This window comes from Salvia miltiorrhiza, chromosome 1 (genome assembly GCF_028751815.1).
Source record: "Salvia miltiorrhiza cultivar Shanhuang (shh) chromosome 1, IMPLAD_Smil_shh, whole genome shotgun sequence".
Lineage (NCBI taxonomy): Eukaryota > Viridiplantae > Streptophyta > Magnoliopsida > Lamiales > Lamiaceae > Salvia > Salvia miltiorrhiza.
The window spans coordinates 45,888,770-45,910,049 of record NC_080387.1 but is presented as its reverse complement, the minus strand read 5'-3'; the positions used below and the strand labels follow the sequence as shown (position 1 = coordinate 45,910,049).

The 21,280-nt window shown below is 37.4% G+C and overlaps 1 protein-coding gene and 1 non-coding gene across 2 annotated transcripts; both read left to right on the top strand.

The window, feature by feature from the left end:
* Positions 1–107, top strand: LOC131007369 (small nucleolar RNA R71). The gene has a single exon (XR_009096072.1). It is a non-coding gene; the product is annotated as a small nucleolar RNA R71 (small nucleolar RNA).
* A 12,146-nt stretch (positions 108–12,253) lies between these two features.
* On the top strand, positions 12,254–20,475 carry LOC130986473 (DExH-box ATP-dependent RNA helicase DExH10-like). The gene is made up of 17 exons (XM_057909905.1): positions 12,254–12,367; positions 12,729–13,785; positions 13,950–14,264; positions 14,453–14,557; positions 14,638–14,706; positions 15,374–15,541; positions 15,622–15,693; positions 15,778–15,894; positions 16,108–16,332; positions 16,453–16,611; positions 17,482–17,571; positions 17,736–17,828; positions 18,124–18,277; positions 18,546–18,694; positions 18,824–18,919; positions 19,562–19,654; positions 20,041–20,475. The coding sequence occupies exons 2-17, from the start codon at positions 12,811–12,813 to the stop codon at positions 20,149–20,151; spliced, it is 2,991 nt and encodes a 996-aa protein (XP_057765888.1). The 5' UTR covers positions 12,254–12,367; positions 12,729–12,810; the 3' UTR covers positions 20,152–20,475.
* Positions 20,476–21,280: the final 805 nt, after the last annotated feature.

Below are 21,280 nucleotides of genomic sequence, written 5' to 3'. Positions count from 1 at the left end.
AAACCATGGTTGGGACACTTCCTTATCATCTCTTTGAATCTCTCCCAAGCTTCATAGAAGGTCTCTCCATCGAATTGATGAAATTGGACAATGTCCTTCTTCATCTTCATTGTCTTACTTGGAGGGAAGAACTTGATAAGGAACTTTTGAGCCATTTTCTCCCATGTAGTGATGGAACCAATCTCCAAAGATTGATACCATGTCTTGGCCATGCCCCTTAGTGAGAAAGGAAAGAGTCGGAGTCGAATGGCATCCTCCGGGACTCCATTTATCTTGATAGTATCGCATATCTCCAAGAAATTGCCGAGATGTCCATTCGGGTCATCTTGAGAAAGACCGGCGAATTGATTTTGTTGCACCATGTTGATGAGACTCGCCTTGAGTTCAAAATTGTTGGCATTGATTCTTGGGGCATGCACTCCCCCTTGTTGGACCACGGGTTGGAACATATTGCTAATAGGTGGTGGTGGTGGTGCATTCCTTTGAGCCTCTTGCTCATTGATACGCCCTTGCATAGCCTCCAATTGTCTTTGGAGTTGGAGGATCAATTCTTGATTTTTCGTCATATTTCCCTCCATTTCTTTCTCTCTTCTTGCTCTTGCTTTGTTGTGTCGGAAAAATGCTTCAACCTCAAGGTCAATAGGTATAAGAGGTGCACTCTTAGACCTTGTGGTCATACACTACCTACCAACCAAAAAGAAACAAAGAGTCAAGACACAATCTTAAAATTGAAAATAAAAATAAAGCAAGTAAAATGTCCAAAGTAGTTAAGCACAATGATTCAAAATATCACAAGTAATCAAACTAAACTAATCCCCGGCAACGGCGCCAAAAACTTGTTCGCTATTATTTTTGCTATGCCGCAAGTGCACGGTGTAGTTGCAATATAGGGAGGCAAGGTCGTATTCCACAAGGATTAGTAGTCAAATTCTAGTGATTACCTTAAGTCATTATGCTAGAGCTATTTAGACTAAACAAGGAGGTGAGTGGTTTGATTAACTAACAAATTTAAAGACAAAATAAGAACAATCAAACAAAGTGGATTAATTAAGTGATGAAGGTGGTTTAGGGATTAGGCAACGATGGATTAGCAATGGACTTCAATTTAGCTCAATATTAGTCTTGATACTCCTATTTATCTAGAGTGATCTCCCAACTAGTTCTAGCCCCCTCCCGGACGACTAAAACGGTAGATTACGGGTCATAGTTGCCGTCCCCGGTCAACTTCTAACCTATAACTCCCAAAAGCATAATAAGATCGATAAACTCTCACCCAACTCTCAACCTCCCGGTCTATTGAGTCAATATGTTTCAAGCTCCTAATCTATTATGATTATCCTCTCCCGATTCAAATCACAAATGAGAAATGCATAGAAAGTGGCCAACAATCCATACAAGAAAGAAATCTAGGGCTTGAAAAGATAAAGACAAGGAAATAATCAAGACATATATTAAGCATAATAATCAATCCATTACATAATCTACTAGCCTAACCCCCAAACCAATGGGGGATTTAGCCTATCATGCTTACAATCAAAATACTTAATTCAAGAAAATTCATAAATGAAAGAGAGAGAGAGTAAGAGGTGACAAATCCTATTAAATTAGCTTCCTTCAATCTTCTCACTTCTTCAATGTCCTTCCAATCTTGGTGATTGAGTGTAGTTATGGAGGCTAGGGCTTGGGTATGGAGGTAGGAGAGTGTGTTGAATGTTGGGGGAAGATGAAAGATATGAGAAAAAAGGGGGAAAAGGGGGTTTTGGGGCAAAAATCGCGCCTGGGCCCACCAAAGGGAGCAATTCCGCCTTTTTTCCGCGACCACGACATGAACCGCGGTCAAGAACGCGGCCAAAATGAGCGGAGACCGCGGTCGAGGCCCGCGGGCGCGGCTCGGACCGCGGGTGATTGCCAAAAACGTTCTGGACTGCTCTGGAGCAGAGGCCCGCGGTCGGGCCCGCGGCCGCGGCCCGGACCGCGGCTTACTGGGCAATTTTGCAGCAGAGGCCCGCGGTCGGGCCCGCGGCCGCGTCCCGGACCGCGGCTTACTGGGCAATTTTGCAGCAGAGGCCCGCGGTCGGGCCCGTGGCCGCGGCCCGGACCGCGGGGTCCTGGGCTTTATGCGCAGTCTGCTTGTTCGGCTCCGTTCTCCCTCGTCCGGACTCGGATTTGGTCGCCGTTTGCGCTCACGGATTCCTCTCGAGGCGTACTTCAATCTCATGTCTTCAAAATCGTCCAATTAATCTTTGATTTTCCCTAAAATCACTCCAAAAGCTACACCAAGCATCAAAACTCAACAAAACTCAAAATTGGGATACAAACACATATTAGCAATCAAAATATGAAGGGAAATGACAACAAATCATGTGGAATTGAGGTACGAAAACCATGTTTGTCTCTGAGTTCTTTGATGGAGCTGTAAAATTGGCCCTAAAGATAAAGGCTGACGCAAATTGTTCTTAATTCTATCATTTCTTGCATTGTACATTTACTTTCTTGCTTGACATGATCTCTCCCAATTTTGCTAACCGTATTTTTATCTTAATAACAAAGTCATTTTCTGCAATCATTAGGAACCAAGTTGAAGGACTTTTTGTCATCTATGATGTCTGACACTCATCAATCTGCACTATCAAAGCTATGTCCTACTAAATGAATACATAAACACAACCTACACTCACACTACACAGCCCCACAAGCGTGTCCAGAAAATAAAAGAATGAGGGAATACTAACCTGCTAGAGGGGTGGCGTGCAGCGGTTAAGGCGGCAACTGGCGACCCTGCGACGTGGAGAAGAGGGGTGGCATGCAGCGGTTGGGGCTGCGACGCCGTAGCATGGAGAAGAGGGGTGGTATGCAGCGACGGCGTGGAGAATAGGGATGGCGTGCAGTGGTTGGGCGGTGACTGACGACGCCGCGATGTGGAAAAGAGGGGTGGCGTGGAGAAGAGGGGTGGCGTGCAGCAGATTTTTAGTGAAGAAGAAGACAACGGCAATGATTTTTTCTAATTGATAATAGGGTTTTTTTTGTGTGATTTTGTTATTTGAGTAATTTTAAATGGGTAAAGGTTACTTTCTGTCCCATCATTTTAGCGAATTCTAAAAACTGTCCCAACCTAACGATGATATCAAAACGATACCCAACCTATCAAAAACATATAGTCCGTGTCCTATTAAAATTTTCCGAAGGCCGGAAATTGACGTGGACGACTGGAGAGCCTACATGGCTTGCCTACGTGGATTGAAAGGAAAAAGAAAACTAAAAACTAAAATACACGTAATTTATCATTTCATTTTCTTTTTTTTTCTTTGCAATTTCAGGCAAATGGTCAGCTCTTCCACCGCCAATGACTTCATCCCTCTCTCAAGTCGCAGCTGCTCTGATATCGGCAATGACCTCCGGTCGATGTCTCGCCTTCTCCCCTATTGATGTGTTGTTTCCGCTGCTACTGGAGGGCTGGCAAGAGTCATCGTCGGCTCGCTTCCACAAATCACAGTTGTGCTCTCTTCTTCCTCTGGCTCGACGACAAGGTAGCAATTTCCGTCCATTTCCCCTATTAGACTCAAATTATTCTACAATCTGATCCAAATCTATAAATTTCAGATTCACAGAAGAAATAATGGGCTCGGAGAAGAATCCTAAAGCAAATAATACGAAAAAGAAGAAGAACGAGAAGAATTTCTTCACCCCCTTTCTGCAGACGATAAATTGCAAACCTTAACCACTCGTTCCTCCTCCGTCGAGCAACCCTTTTACCCACCGTCGGTTACCACCACTACCACCATCGGTCACCACCACTGACTCTATCAACTTTTTGGTGCGCTATCATTCTCGAGGCAGATGTAGGCTACGCCATCGAGGCAGCTGGGAGGGAGCCCTCCACTATGTTGCTGGCGGGGGGAGAGGAGCTCCTCCACTGGAGCAAAGTTGCCGTAGAGGGCGTGTTTAGGGCGAAATTTGAGGTGTTTCATCTTTTTGAATAGCTGCGCGGCGAGGTGGGGCCAGCCGGAGCGGCAGTAAGCGAAGACGCAGGTGTTGATGAGGGTTGAGGACGGCGGCGGACGGGGTGGAGGGCGTGTTTAGGTGCTCGGATGCGATTTGGGATTGGAGTAGGGCTTTGGCGTCGTTGAATTTGTAGTAGGAAATGAAGGAGGTGAGAGAGAAAGGAGATGAAGGGGGGAGGCCAGGGGGGTGAGAGGGGCGGCGGATTGGGCCCAATTGAAGAAGGAGAGGAGGGCGGAAGGGTGGCGGTGGAGGGCGGAGGAGGAGAGAATGAAGTGGAAGACATCGGGAGTTAGCTGGGAGAGGTAGGGCGATAAGGCGGCGTTGAGGGTGGGTGTGGCGGGGTTGGCAGTCTTCAGGAATGTAGTGATGGTGGAGATTTAATTTTAATTGCCATATTTAGAAAAAATCCAGCTAGATTCGTCCACGTCGATATGGCCATGTTGTAACTCCGGCAATTCACATCAGTTTTCGATTATCGGAAAATTTTAATAGGATATGGACTATATTTTTGTGATAGGTTGGATATCGTTTTGATATTATCGTTAGGTTGGGATATTTTTGAGAATTCGCTAAAACGATGGGAAATATATATTCCACATCAATATTATGTGTAAATTTAAATCCACATCAGCGCCACGTCAACTTTCCAGTCATCGGAGCAAAAAATCGTGGGAAAATGAACAACTAATTCAATCTGTGATAAAAAAAAAATATTTTTAAAATTATGTGAAAAATGAAATTCGGGCAAAGTTGGTGATATTTGGTGCAATTAACCCTAAAAAATATTGCACAAAACATATTCATGCAATACAAAGTCTCAACATAGAAAAATAAGTCACTAAAAATTCAAAATAAACAAATCTCAATGTTCAAGTCAATAATAACAAGTCTTCCAAATTACATTTCCTAAGAAAAAAGTCTCCATAGTGTATTATTTTTCATTTTTAATATTTTTAATGTTATTCATAAAATAAATATAAAATATATATTAAATAAAACGGATCCACGGGTCAGAGCTGGATCTAAAATTTCAAGATCCAGATCTAGATCCGTTTTAAAAATTGAGATCTAGATCGAGATCCAGATCCGTCTGGTTCAAAAAATTGAGATCCAAACCCTGAAAAATGGATCTGGATCCACAGATCTGGGCCAAGTCCAAGATCCACTATCATCCCTAATTATGTCTAGCTAAGTTTATAGATTTGGGCAAGACATAGATGATGTGGATATGAACTTATAAACTCATGAGGTTTAATAGTGTGCTTAAGTAATTGCATGTTGTGTTCCCGAAGTGCTGGGCATTATAACCAAGTGTCTAATTCGACTTGATTAATTAACAGGCCTTTAATTAATTGAGAAGACTTAGATCACCAATAAATCAAGATTATAGGGTGTGTACGATCACTGTGCGTCTTGAGAGTATTTGCGGGGCATGAAAGGTTGAAGTAGAATACGGTCTGCCGAAGTTCAATATCGGGTCTACCTAGGTCTAAATGATTCTCAGATTAATTGAATGCTCTGAGGTGTCCTATTGCAAGGTTAGGTTGAGATGGTTTAGTGGTATATGGTGTCCCTTATCTTAAACATACTTAAGAATAGATTTTCTTAGATGATGGAAGTGCACGTGACAAGTGAGAATGAGGGCACAGGCCATTGGTAAGTTATAACCGGTAGACACAACATTGTATGAATATCTTGATCAAGAAACGAGTGTAAGAGATTATCCACAGATTCGACGTTTTGACCGGATTGCCTTTTATTATTGATATTTCCGTTCAATGTTTTCAGTTTATTTAGTTATTTCGAGTCAAGTTGAGTTTAGTCCCGAGAGGTGTCTCGTGATAAGTACGATAGTTCACCCCACCATTTTTTTATTTTTGTTCGTGACAAGAGACGAGCTACACTAACTCCCTATGAGATCGACCTTTGCTTACTATTAGGCACTACGTCTGTCTTGGGCAAGGTTATAAATTTATTTGTACGTTGACCAATACGACAACTTCGATTAAAACCCGAAGTACGGTCGCGTCACACCTCCTGAAATCTCAATGGGGCATTCACATTCAAACCCAGGAATCATTGGAAAAATCTATTATTGAGATTCTCAGCTTTGAGAGGTTGGTAAGTATATAATGCAGGACATCCTCACCTGAAATTCAAGAATCCCAACTGGTTGTGTTGGATTTTCATGAGGCTTAGAATCTGAAGTGGATGTGGTTCATTTATATACGCAAATTTGAGGCTCTATTTCTCTTCTCTTTCCAACTCACCATCTATGCCTCCACTGAGTTAGCAACCAAAATTACAACATCACTTTTATGTTTGCAATTGCATACATCTTTGAAATGTGGAAGGGAAATCTGTGAAATTAGGGTTCTTCCTTTGAACAAATAAGCCCAATTTAAAAAGGCTGTTGGAAGTCGTTGGGTGGTGGTGGATCCCATCATATATTACGAAATAAAAAGGAAAAGAAAAAAAGAAACAGACAATGTTTAACGGACGTTTGGAAAATTGGGACATTGAGGTCTAGCTAATTGATCCAATATCGAGTATAGATGCCAAATGCCATAGAGGTCTCCATGTTAGGGGTTTAAATGTTACTTTTCCATTAAAAAAAAAAGGAAAAGGATATAAGATATTGCTAATGAAAAAATTTGGTACATACATTCACAAAGTTGGGTAGTTTAAAAAATCTCCCTTATTATTATATTGATTATTATTTTGATTACATTATAAAATTTGCCAACCTTTTTAAGCTACAATGTTACTTACTTCCTTTATTTCGTTTATCGATAGTTTGTCATCTAGCCTTTATTTAATAAATCAACGAATGAAAAAATTAAAGGAAAAAAAATACTTATTAATAGTTTTGTGGTCTCTATTTTATTTAAAAAATAATGAAAGTTGAGGCATGTTACATTACGTCTACCTATAATAAAAGATACTCCATCCGTCCACGAAAGAACCTCATATCTTTCCTTTTTGGGACGTCCACAAAAGAACTTTCTACCTATTTTTTGACTATACCCCACCACTTATAATCCTCTTACTTTTCACTTTTCACAACTCCCAATATTAATTATAACACATTTTCATCACTTCCAATATACTCAACTACCTTTTATCCACTCTCAATACACTCAACAATATTTTTTCTTAAAACTCGTGTCACTCTCTCCTAGGAAGTTCTTTCATGGACGGAGGAAGTATATAATAAGAAACATCATGATATATTTTTATTAAGGGTTAATTACCTGTAAATTCACGAACTTTTATTATCTTCTAGTTTTTCAATGATACATTTTAAAGATAAAAAATTAATCCAATAATTAAAAATTCATTCTTAATGTTTCCTAGGGGTATAATTATCTCCAAATTAAAGTCGAGTTGGACATCAAAATTGCCAGGGTGGCACGATTGTATAAGACTAGGATCGTTTTACTCGTCAGACGGTCGCGCCACATTAACAATTTTAGTGTCCGACTTAACTTTAATTTGAGGATAATTATACCTGTGGAAACATTAAAAATAAAAGTTGATCAATTTATAAGCTATTAACTTTTTTATTAATTGTGAAAATTTTGTTGTCATTTTTATAATCAATATTATTAGTGTATTCATATATACTACACATTCACTTGGAATATGAATATCAAATAAAATAAATGGTGTAAAATATTATTTGGCCATATATAATTAAAAAATCTTTTGTATCCACATAATTAATTAAAATTACAAACTATAATTTTTTAAAAAAGTTTAAGAATATAAAATAAAATCAAAAAAATTCATTTTTCATAGAATAGGAAAATAATAAGAGAGAAAAAGAATAAGAGGTAAGAGAGAAGATACTTTTAGGTAAAAAATTTAATTTGTATAATTTTTTTCATCTTAAATTATTTTTCACATAATATATAGAAATAATATACTCGCATGAACATTCAGAGGAAAGAAACACAATATTTGGCCACTTGTTGAAAAAACACAAAATCTGGCTATTTTTTACATTTTATGACTATTTTGTCCTTGAAAAAACACAAAATTTGGCTATTTATTACTCCCTCCGTTCCAAATGAAATGTCCTATTTCTTTTCGGCACGGAAATTAAGAAATGTGTATAAAGTAGTGTCACAGCCCGCCCTAACTAAGGATAGTTAAGCCGAGTGATCTACGACTAGGGATGGGGTTAAAGAAGAAGGGGAAGAAAAGGGGCGTCATTTATAGCCGTAACACTTACTCATCTTAATAAAACTCGTCATTTTTATTCATGAATACTCAATTGAAAATAGTCTATGAAAGACAACATAAAACTTAATTAATATCATTAATCAAGTTATACATCATATGAAACCATTCTCTTAAGACTCAAAGTATGACATAACATACTATAACATCAACAACATCTTGCAGCGGAAAGTAGCTAGACATATGTATGAAGACATATTCTAGACAGGTTAACTATTTATTAACAACCCTGGAGACTCTGCTCATTGCAGCACTATCATCACATCAGCTCAACCTGCACATTTAGAAAATATATGCAGGGCTGAGTACAAAAGCACTCAGTGGGCACGTATGCCTAGGTATAAAAATACATGCTTCAAAACTGTAAATTGTCATGCCATCATAAACAGTACAGCAAGGGAGTTTTTCGCTAAAAAGGCCCAAGCTTACTAAGTTCATTTGTGATTCTTAAAGTTCGTCTGATCAGACTAAGTTCTTTTGTAATCTATCATATCTGAAACTGTGTGCCGGAGAGGTGGCCACCTCTCACGGTCACTTGACCGGCCAACCCGCTAGATGACTCACGGTCACTGGTGTACACTAGTCCTGGCAGGATAGCTATCAACTGCTCAGGACCCGAATTCGATTGCATCATTGGCAAAGCCAAAGCAGATAGATATCATACTAAAATTTAAACATTTTATGGCAAGACAATACTTGAAATAACTTTAACTCAAAGATTTTGTCATGAAATAACTTGCTCAAAGGTAGCATTAAACTCGTTTGATAGATATATAAAACTGAAATTAACAGTTAAATCATCTCATGCATTCATTCGTATAAGAGGCCTACGACACGCAGGGGATCTCTAAATACGTATAGTAAAAGTAATGCCCACCTGATTGCAGTGTTTTGCTACTTAAGACAATGATTCTCTTTCCTTAGCGCGATAGGTTACTCAGACGCTTTTGTTTATTTGAACCTTTGATAACACGAAAACATGTGTTCGAGTGAATAATAGAAAAGATAACAACAAATGCAGTGAATCACTATTCACTCATTTCTCTAACTACCCATATTTCCTTAAACGACTATATCTAACTCATATACAATCGTTCTTCCTTTATCAAAATATTTCATGTACCTTTGAGGATGTAGGAAATTCCATTTTATATTATTCATTTATTTATCTATTATAAATAAAGAATAATTCTATAAACATAAAACGTTTTCCTTTTCCCCATTTAATAATGCCAATCACCAATATATATATATATACACATCAATAGCTCATTTATAATCTAAAAGTGATATTTTATCAACAATAAAACTTTAAAATCCTTAATAGGAATTATTTTGAATCATTTCCATCTCAACAAAACTGTATAGATTCAACTTCAACTAATAAACTGCTTTCACTCCGAACTCGTATGGAGTCGAATTTTATATCAATAGAAACCTCTTTGAGTCTAGTTTAATTGAAAAAAAAGTATGTTGAAAAACTCCAAGTAGTTTAAGAGATATAGCGATTTTCCCATCGCCTACCAGATTCGGCAGTTTCTACCAACTGAAAGTCCAGATTTTTGAAAAAATAGCAAACGTTACCGGAATAACCTCAAATTTTATATGAAGATAGCTAACACATATATCTTCATACAATAAAAATTTGAGAGCTAAATATCAACATATGGTTACTGAAATAATTAACCTAATCATCTGCCTCACGACAGTTTCAACAGATACGGGCAGTAGACTTCTCAAATTTTAAAAGGGTGGTAAACGAAGTTCAAATAACATGAAACTTTGTACAAATATTTACCACACTCCCATATATACCCCAGAAATTTCCCATAATATAATAGAAACGGGAATGCATCGAAATAAGGGCGTCAACTTACCCTTGTCCAAGTGAGCACTAATGGAAGTTGTTCGTCGGGGGTTTTCTGGTCGTCGTTCCGCGATGGTGTTTAGCCGCGAAGGTCTACGACTTAGTCTTCCTCGTGCGAGGTAGATCAGGCTACACAACGGTGTTTTCTCAATCCTTTTTCGTCGTAAGGATAGTGAGAAACGAAAGCCGTAAGTTGGCCGGTGGCTAAGTCGGGAATTCGACGTTGGCCTCCGAAGGATATTGCGGCTTTTGGTCAGGAAAATATAGAGAAGGCTTTGGCCTTTCGATTGTTGGGTTTGGTAGCCTGAAGATGGAGGAACGAGTACACGTTCTCGGTTCAGAGCCTAGTGGCCGGTCGGCGAAGAAATAGCCTGGCGAAGGGAGCTCACTTGAGCTTAAGAAGTATGCAAAGTTTGTTTTGAAGCTTGTTGGCTTCACTTTCTCTGCACGGGTGTGGTTATTGCTAGTGGAGTGAGCTGTGTGTTAACTGATATGCTATGTATTTATAAGTGGATTCCGTAGACAATGGAAATTATGAAGGTTGAAATTTGTGTAGGGAGTTGGAAGGAAAGTCAGCTGCAAATCTACACTTTTGAAAAAATAAGATTTGCTAGAAATCTGCAAATCTTTGAAGTCAGAAATCTTGAATTGGAGGGGAAGGTTGAGCATGCAATCTTTGAAAATTTTGTTTCTTTCGTGATCTTCTTTTCCTCATATCTTGGCTTTTTGGATTGCATGGAAGATATTGAGACCTTGAAAAACTTGTTGCAGTATGATGTTGCGTTGAAGGAGAAGGTGGAATAGTGTAGGAATTGATGTGTTGGATGAAAAATCGAGACATACGTGTAGTAGGATTTTGATTTTCCGTGATCTAGTTTCTCCTAGTTCTTATTCGTTTCTGTAATAATTTTCCAATTCCTGCTAATTAAATACTTGTCGTATTTATATAAATTAAATCCTCAATCTTGGAATTTAATCCGTGAAAGTCGGAATTAATTCACGACTTAATACTAAACACACATAACATGTAATAATAAAATTATTATTCACATACGCTCAAGTTATAATTCTAACAATTCGATTTAAATAACACGATTTATGAAATCGATTATAAATCTAAAATTTCTAATACTATTGAATCAATCAACTGGTAATGCAAAGTTTCAATGTGTAGCTAAACCAATAATTTAATTATTGGTTTGATTCATGATTGAATATTAAATCGCAGCTCTGTATCTCTTATACAGACTTTTGCTGAAATAATATTATCTGAACAAAATAATCACAATAAATAATTAAAAGAATTTTATAACTAATGCACATATTTAATCTAATATGTATTTAAAAGAGCGGGGCATTACAAGTAGATAAAGTGAGTTGATGGAAATTATTTAAATATTAAGTATAGAGAGAGAGTGTATTGCCAAAAAAGGAAACAAGACATTTCATTTGGGACAACCCAAAAAGGAAAACATGACATTTCCTTTGGGACAGAGGGAGTACATTTTATGACTGTTTTGTCTTTAATTAGGGAGGATCAGATTCAGATCAGATTCAGGTTTGCGTGGGTTAGGCGCACATGACACTATTAGTGTCATATACTCAGTGTTGCACGAATAATACTTATGGCCATATTAGTGCCATATACCTGTGTGTGCTGATATTACTCAGTAGGGTTTAGATTATCTGTTTATGGTTTACATTATCTGTTTATGGTTTAGATTATCTATTTAGGGTGTAAATTCTCCATTTAGTGTACTGCACGAATGATACTTATGATTATATTAGTGCCATTAGTGTCATATGTAGTGTTGCACAAATGATACTTATGACCATATTAGTGCTATATATCCGCGCGCAAACCCAAATTCGACCCGAATCCGATCCGCCTTAATTAAGGGCAAAACAGTTTTTACAAGTAATAAATGACCAAATTTTATGTTATTTCAATTAGTGACCAAATATTATATTTTCTTCTTCAAAATGACTATTTCAAAAGCTCAAATTAAAATTCTCATAATGATTTTTATATTGAATATTTTACCATTAGTCAAATTACATTATTTATTAAGAAAAGAAAAGGAAAGATGAAAAAATGAAGATAAAATAGAGATAAAATACCGATCATTTATTATTATTATTATTTAGATTAGATAAAACACCCATCATTCTTCTTAAACCCTAATTCCCCTTCTCCCTTCTCTGCATCTCCAATTCCAGAGTTTGGGGACACAACAACAGATTCAAGAAAAGGTATTTATGGAAGATGATTTCACTTTACATTTCTTTTTTATGGTGAAGATATTGAATTAATTTTGTTGGTGTGATTACTGAAATTCATGTTTATGCGTAAAATTTGCTGAAATGACGTTTGAAATTTTGAAATTGTTGCCGAAATCATGTTTATTTAATATGTCTGCATCTCCCGATTCTTACATTCTCGCATAGCCTCAGCGCCGCCTCGCACCTCAGCGCCTCCGCGCGTCGAGGCGGCCGCCTTTCGCCGACGAGGCGCGTATACACAAAAATCTTACAGAGGCGCCTCAAGGCGTCCGCTCCAGCGATTTTCACAACATTGGATTTAAACCCGGTTTTTTGTGATGCTTTGTTACAGATAAGTGGCGATACTAGTATAAGCTGGGAGAAGTAAAATTTGTGGATCTGTTTTTAGCAAGTTGAACTTTAAGTAGCAACAGATGGACGGTTCTCCTACATCCATTAAAAGGAAACAACCAGAAGAGGGTTCACAAGAACAACAGGAAAACCAGGTGCAAGACTCTGCCTCTAAGAGGCGTAGCTTATCTAGGACTTGCGTGCATGAGGTGGCAGTGCCAAGTGGATATGTTTCAACCAAGGATGAATCAATTCATGGCACCCTTGCAGATCCCATATATAACGGGGAGCGAGCTAAGACCTACCCATTCAAGCTTGATCCTTTTCAGGAGGTTTCTGTTTCTTGTTTGGAGAGAAATGAGTCTGTTTTAGTCTCTGCTCACACTTCTGCTGGGAAAACTGCAGTTGCGGAATATGCAATTGCCATGGCTTTTAAAGAGAAGCAAAGAGTCATATATACTTCTCCTCTGAAAGCTTTGAGCAATCAGAAATACAGAGAGTTGAGTCAAGAGTTTTCAGATGTTGGATTGATGACAGGTGATGTCACACTGTCACCTAATGCAAGTTGTTTGGTGATGACTACGGAAATCCTCAGGGGAATGCTTTATAGGGGTTCTGAGGTACTGAAGGAAGTTGCTTGGGTCATATTTGATGAAATACATTACATGAAGGATCGTGAAAGAGGTGTAGTTTGGGAAGAAAGTATTGTCTTCTTGCCCCCTGCCATCAAGATGGTTTTTCTTTCAGCTACTATGTCAAATGCAACTGAGTTTGCCGAATGGATATGCAATATACACAAACAGCCTTGTCATGTGGTCTACACAGATTTTAGGCCGACACCTCTACAACACTATGTGTTTCCTGTGGGTGGATCTGGTTTGTATCTTGTAGTTGATGAGAACGAGCAGTTTAAAGAGGGTAACTTTTTGAAGCTCCAGGATACTTTCAATAAGCAAAATCCTGTTGATGGGAGCAAGAGCGCGAATTCCAAAGGCAGTGGCAGAATTGCTAAAAATGGAAATGCTTCAGGCGGTTCTGACATATACAAAATTGTCAAGGTTAGTTGGCTTCAGAGGTTGCCATGTTCTGCTTGGTTTCAAGCTAGGTATCTATATTTTCTATACGCGCAAAAATAATATATTTTTGTCGGTTTATGGTTTTTCTTGTTATTCTTCTATTCTTTATTATTTTATGATATTCTCACAAAGTTGTTGATTTGCAGATGATAATGGAACGGAAATTCCAACCAGTCATAATTTTTAGTTTTAGCAGAAGAGAGTGTGAGCAACATGCCATGTCCATGTCCAAACTTGATTTTAATACTCCAGAGGAGAAAGATGTTGTGGGGGAAGTGTTTCGAAATGCTATCCTATGCTTGAGTGAGGAGGATAGAAATTTGCCTGCCATTGAATTAATGTTGCCATTACTTCAGCGAGGCATTGCCGTTCATCATTCTGGTTTGCTTCCTATTATCAAAGAACTTGTAGAGCTTCTCTTCCAAGAAGGGCTTGTTAAGGCCCTATTTGCCACAGAAACGGTATTGCCATTTCCTGCTGATTTGCCTTTTAGTTAAATTTTTCAGAAAGTGATCCAGATCTTTCAACAGTGTCATCAATTGCTAGAATTCTTCACAAAAAATATCCTTACGTACACTTTTGTTTAAAATCATAGTATATCTTTATTCTTTATTATGTTGTAAAAAAATTTCTTTACTTTGTATGGCAGTTTGCCATGGGGTTGAACATGCCTGCAAAAACTGTTGTTTTCACAAGTGTGAAAAAATGGGACGGTGACAGTCATCGTTATATCGCATCTGGTGAGTATATCCAGGTGAGTAATTTTATTTCTTAAAAATACGTGCATTGTATCTGCTACCTTTAATGGCTCTTAATATATATACTTGTATGTAGATGAGTGGTAGAGCTGGACGTCGTGGTAAAGATGAGCGGGGTATCTGCATTATAATGGTCGATGATAAGGTAAAGTTGGTATTCTCTTGGTTTGGTTGGAAAATATCTCCCTCTTTGGAAATAATTTCCCACTAAAAGATGTTTTACAGAGAGAGTTTATGAGCTTATAGTTATTATCAGTCCATATGCCTTAGAAATAGTAATTATTTTGTTTGACACATCCACCAAACAATGTGTAATGCCCTAGACATGTATAATTATTCTTATTCATTATTTATCATTTCCTTTGTGCCTAAGATTAGATATTATAATACTATATAGGACCTCAAAATCCATTTTCTTATGTTATATGGAAAAAAGAGCGAGGGTAATTCCTTTAGCAGTTTCCATTAGCCATGCCTGAACAAGCAGGCACCATGTTACTGTGCTTGAAAGCCTAATAATTACTCAAGTCTTGAGCTATGCTGGCTCTGTTGACAGTATACTAGTGTGATTTTTATCTCAATAGATCAGCATTCCTAGTGAAGATACTATAACTGTTTTTTAGCTCTATTATTTTAATCTTTCTTGATTGTTTGTTGGTCTTCATTCAAATCTAATGCTGTTGCCTCTAATCTGGTTATATAAAATGACAATTGAAAATAGATTTTGTGTACATAATTCTTCTGATTTGTTGTGTTTAATATAAAGAACAGTTTATCTTAATTAACATTTCATTCTTCTGCTTTGACATTAGATGGAGATGAATACACTTAAAGACATGGTTTTGGGCAAACCAGCACCTTTGGTCAGTACTTTCAGGTTGAGCTATTACTCAATTCTAAATTTAATGAGTCGTGCCGAGGGACAATTCACAGCTGAGCATGTTATCAGAAACTCCTTCCATCAATTTCAGCACGAGAAGGTTTTACTTATAACTTGATTTTCCTGTGCTATGATAGATTATTTGTAGTTGCTAAATCTATGAAATTTCTGCTTTTTTAGGCTTTACCTGACATTGGGAAAAAAGTCTCACAGCTCGAACAGGAAGCTGCTGTGCTTGATGCTTCTGGAGAGGTAGGCGATTGCTTTCACCTGGAGCTTGGAACTTATTTTTTAGAATTATATCATATAACGGAGTTCTCCTATTTCACCTACTAGGCTGAGGTGGCTGAGTATCATCGACTTAAGCTTGAGTTGGCCCAACTTGAAAAGAAAATGATGGCAGCAATAACACAACCTGAAAGAGTTCTCTCTTTCCTTCTACCTGGTAGACTGGTATGTCCCAATATGGATGTTTTTTCTGATAACATCTTGATTGCTCAGGATGCATGTCTGGCAACTTTATTTGTGGCTCATTTCCAGTTCTCGATTTATATGCAGTTGCTGTTGCTTTATAAAACAACTTATCTATTGGGTTGGTTGAGTCTAGTTGTAAACTTTACTTGGTTCTGTCATTTCTCACTGAGAGCTTCTTCTGTATCTTTGCAGGTTAAGGTAAGAGAAGGAGGAACAGATTGGGGTTGGGGTGTTGTTGTCAACGTGGTTAAGAAACCACAAGCTGTATCAAGTTCTATGCCAGCTGCACTTGCTTCTTCACGTGGTAACAACTATATTGTGGATGCCCTGCTCCACTGCTCTATGGGCACAAGTGAAAATGGTTCTCAACCAAAACCTTGTCCTCCTCGTCCAGGAGAAGAAGGTGAAATGCATGTGGTAAGTTGGATATGTCTAAAAAGAAGGTGGTTGTAACTGAACATATTTGTATTCTGTTATCTTGCTGCAACTGGTATGTGTCATTGGTTACCCTTGTGATTCATGTACTTTATTTTTCAGGTTCCTGTTCAGTTGCCTCTTCTTTCTGCAGTTAGCAAGCTTAGAATATCTGTTCCGTCCGACTTGCGGCCAAAAGAAAGTCGGCATAATGTTCTCCTTGCTGTGCAACAGCTTGAAAAGCGCTATCCCCAAGGTTTTCCGAAGCTTAATCCAGTGAAGGTGTGAATTGTTAGTCTGATGCTGCTTTACTGATATTATTTTGTGCAGTGACTACTTTGAGAATATTGTTGTAATTGTTGTGATTGGGAGTTTTGAGCCTACATATAATAGCCTCCTTCCCCCCCCCCCCATGGTTAGATAAACAAATTAAGTTAAAGACCGCATGACGGTGGACTCGAACCTGAGACCTTCGGCCTCATTCATTAACCACACTGCCACTAGGCCAACACACACACACAGAATAGCCTCCTTTCTTTAAAAAATGTGTGTCATATTGTTGTTCTGACAGTTGGCTTAGAAGATTTCTAGGTCTTAATGCGATACTCGGAGATTTTGATATTATCTAATATAGCCAATTAAGTGCCAAGGTTCATGCAATGTGATTGGCTTAGCATAATTTGTTGCTTATAATTACTCCGAAAATGTGATTTTTTTTTTATTGTGTATGTATACTTATCATGAAACCGAGACAGACCATGGAGAGCTAGAAAGCAAACTAGAAGCGAAGAGCAAAGTGGGCTGGTGATGGGGCAAAAAAAATGCTATCAGTCAATTTAATGCTGCACTTTTTGTTTTACCTAAAAAAAATAAAAATGCTGCACTTTATTTTTTATGGTTATATTTGCATCATCACAGATTGCCTCACCGTGAGCATTATGCAACTCCCAATGTGGTTTGATCTTTTGTGTAAGAGTGATAAATTGCCATAAATGTTTAATAATTGTGTTTGCACCTTGTTATGACTTATTTTTAAGTTCATGTTTCTGATATCCTCAAAATTTGTCTGTTATATGGAACTATTTACTGGACTTAGTCTGGGAGAGGGCATCTGTTTGTGAAATATGTATAATATATATAAACTTTTATCAGGATATGGGAGTTGATGAGCCAGAATTTGTTGAGTTGGCTAGCCAAATTGAGGAGCTTGAGCAGAAATTGTTCACTCATCCACTGCACAAGGTATGTAAAAATGCCCCTCCTCTTCCTTTCTTCTCCCGCTTACATTTGGTTCTGTTTGCTTGTTTTCCCATTAATCTGATACAACAAGGCTTAACTGGCATTTTTGGGAGCATGCTAATCAGCACTTTTACCCGTGTTTGCCGAATTCTGTTTGTTGCTTCTAGTCGCAAGATGTACATCAGATTTCAAGTTTCCAGAGAAAAGCAGAAGTCAATCATGAAATTCAACAGCTAAAGTCAAAAATGCGTGATTCTCAGGTACTTCCCTCTCGGTGTTTACGTCCTGCCTTTAAACTTCTGCACTGGCTTCTTACTCAAGATTGGTCAACACTAATATACACATTCAGTTTTTATGTTGTCTTGACTAATGAATACCTGAGTCCCTTCTTCTGTCTACCTTCCTTGGTAATTATATTAAAGCCTTGGTTTTTAAGGTTGGCTTCATGGTTCCAAATACATCATGCTTATTGATTAATTTAAGAACTGTTCTCCTTTTCTTCACTCCCCTCCCTTTGGGTTCTTCTAATCAAATACATATTTGAACATTTTTTAGCTTCAAAAATTTCGCGATGAACTTAAGAATCGATCACGGGTTCTGAAAAGACTGGGCCATATTGATGGTGACGGCGTTGTTCAGTTGAAGGGACGTGCAGCTTGCCTTATAGACACTGGAGATGAGCTCCTTGTCACAGAATTGATGTTCAATGGTGAGCTCCCTATAAGTGATAGATATCTCAAATTCATGTATGTTCCTTGTAGCAGCTTGTTTGAGCAACAATTATATGCTGTCTGACTTTTCTTGGTGTACATCGATAAGTAACGTAGTTTTCTTTAGCCTTCATAATATGTGCTTGCTGACTCAGTAGAAGAATTTTTTGTTCGATTATAGTTCCAATTCTTCTGTAATGTATTGTATTCGAACTTGGTAACAAATCATAGTGTTTTTATTTTGGGTTCTGTGTATCATTTGGACAGGTACCTTCAATGATCTTGATCATCATCAAATTGCAGCTCTAGCTAGTTGCTTTATTCCTGGGGACAAATCGAGTGAACAGATACATTTAAGAGCTGAACTTGCTAAACCATTGCAACAACTTCAAGATAGTGCCAGAATGATAGCTGAGGTGTCTTTAGTTTCAATCTAATAACTGTTATTCCTAATTAATTTTTTTTTCTTGGAAAATTAGTTCCCCAATAAAAAAATATATAGTTAAGTTTATTTAATGACAAATAGAATATGTTGTATTTTGCAGATACAACGTGAGTGTAAACTCGAAATAAATGTGGATGAATACGTTGAAGCATCAATTAGACCCTTCTTGATGGATGTGATTTATTGTTGGTCAAAGGTCAGTTTATTGCTTACACCATCTCCTAAAGGGCATGTAAAACTGTTAGTGATGCTCAAAGTTGCAACTTTTTAACTATCTTGTGGAATGTAGCCAGTCTGTATTTTTATTCAAATATGCATGACATTTTACTTAATTGAAACTTAGCAAGATTGCTTTTGGATACCTCCTGTCTATATGGCTGCTATCACATCTTGTGTTGATAATATTGAAGCATTATCACCTCGTCGTTGTAAATTTTCAATTTGTATGTTCGGGTGGAAATTGAACATGTTAAAAATACCCAACTTTTATAGTAACATGTAGGTTCTATCCAAATTGTATAACATATGCCCAAATCACGTGCAAGGACAAACTTGCCGACTGGCAATGGCATTTTCTTCGTCATAAAGTGTCAGAATGTCACTGATTTTCATGCAAAAATTTGTCACATCCAGGCGCATTTTAGTTTCTTCACTTAAGTGTGGGTTTTTCCTACATGTTTTCATAAAAGTGGTATTTTTCTTTTTTACTTACGCTTACCCTTTACCACTTTTCTTTTAACATTGGAATTGAAGTCTGTTAATTTGTTTGAGGTTGTTTATGCAATTGAATTTTTGTTGTTGATCTTTTTGAAATTGATTTCCTTCATTTTTTTTCCAGGGAGCATCTTTTGCAGATGTTATTCAAATGACTGATATTTTTGAAGGTAGCATCATAAGGTTGGCTAGAAGGCTTGATGAATTTTTAAATCAGGTATCAGTTTTTTCACTATCTTGAAGTAGCTTCTGAAAAGATTTCATGTGTTTGATGGACTTCCATTTCGAGACAGTCGGTTTCAAGTTTGAAATCCCCTCCCAACCAAAACAGAGAGAAAGATAGTAGTGACGGGACTTCCAAGTCATGTTTCCATCCACTAATCTTTTCTAATAAAGAACAGTATAGTAAAGGTCTTTTGAGAATCGTTTTTCAGTTTTTCATTCTCTTATACCATTTCTATCGTACTAAGGATAGCAAGTCATTTTCACATCATTGATTGTTTTGTTTTTTGAAATAGGGAACATGTAAATTGTTTATTTTCTGCCATTAGCACTCGATATCAGTTTTAATTTATGCATCTATTATGACTCGTGAACTTGCAGTTGAAAGGTGCTGCTCATGCGGTTGGCGAGTCTGGTTTAGAGGAGAAATTTACAGCCGCTAGCGAAAGCCTTCGTCGGGGGATAATGTTTGCGAATTCATTATATCTTTGAAGTGATTGAAACTACTGATATGTTGCTGCAAGTGAAGAACCTTGACTACCGATGAAGCTGTATGTGTTTGCCTTTCTGAAATTAGATATAGGTAACATATTCTCAATTTCTAGAATTTAGATAGCTAACAACATACTTCTCTCTATTAGCAAACCACACTCCCATCCCCTAAAAAAGAAAATGTTGTAGCCTTTAATCTGTATTATATATTCAGGGGAAATGTGGAAGAGGGGGGCGCTGGGTGATAGTTTTTTGGTAGATTAGCAAAAAATTGTGAAATTGAAAGAGATTTTTTTGAATGAAGATTCTTTATTGTCATGGCCAGTTGAGTATAAATATTGACATTTATACATTTCTTATAATTACGTCAGTTATATAATAGGGTCGCTTGATAAATTATGGATGGTTGCCATTTTTCATTGTTCTTTTCTTTTCTGAATTCCTGTTGGAAAAAGGTTTTCCTTTTTGCATTGCGGAAAATGGGTTTCACAATCTGAGAAAGCAAAGTACTATGTGTTATAGTCTATAAATAGTTTGAAAGTTTTCTGTTTTATTTACAATATTGTTACATGTCTTCTATTATGACAGAAGTAATGTTGACAAAACTCAAGTGCTAATGTTAATTATTTTCTTAGTTTTTAGTTAATGGAACTCTTTCACTAATCAGTGAAACTGGAGGCGACATACTATCCTTCTTAGATTTGATGCTTTTATCTCGTTGCAATGCTCGAGGATAAATCAATCTTCCCAAAATTAGCGGTTGCGTTCCTTCTTGTACTGTACCAATTTGTCTTCTAGTTTTGGCTAAATTATCCAAAATAAATTTGAATTTCCATGTAGATCTATCACATCAACCAAAACTTCGTTAAATCATCAGTAACTGACGGCTAAAATTAGATGGATGTTAGATTATGATAAAAAGTTGAAAGTACATGTATTAGTGGATATTATTGATACTACGGTGGAGCAAAATACCGAAAAATCGGTATACCGCACTTACCGTACCGAAAAAATACCAAAAATATCGAAATTTCGGTATACCGAAAATTTCGGTATGGTATTGTACCGCACCGAAAATTTTTGGTACGGCAACGGTATCAATTTTCCTCATACCGCGGTATACCGATAT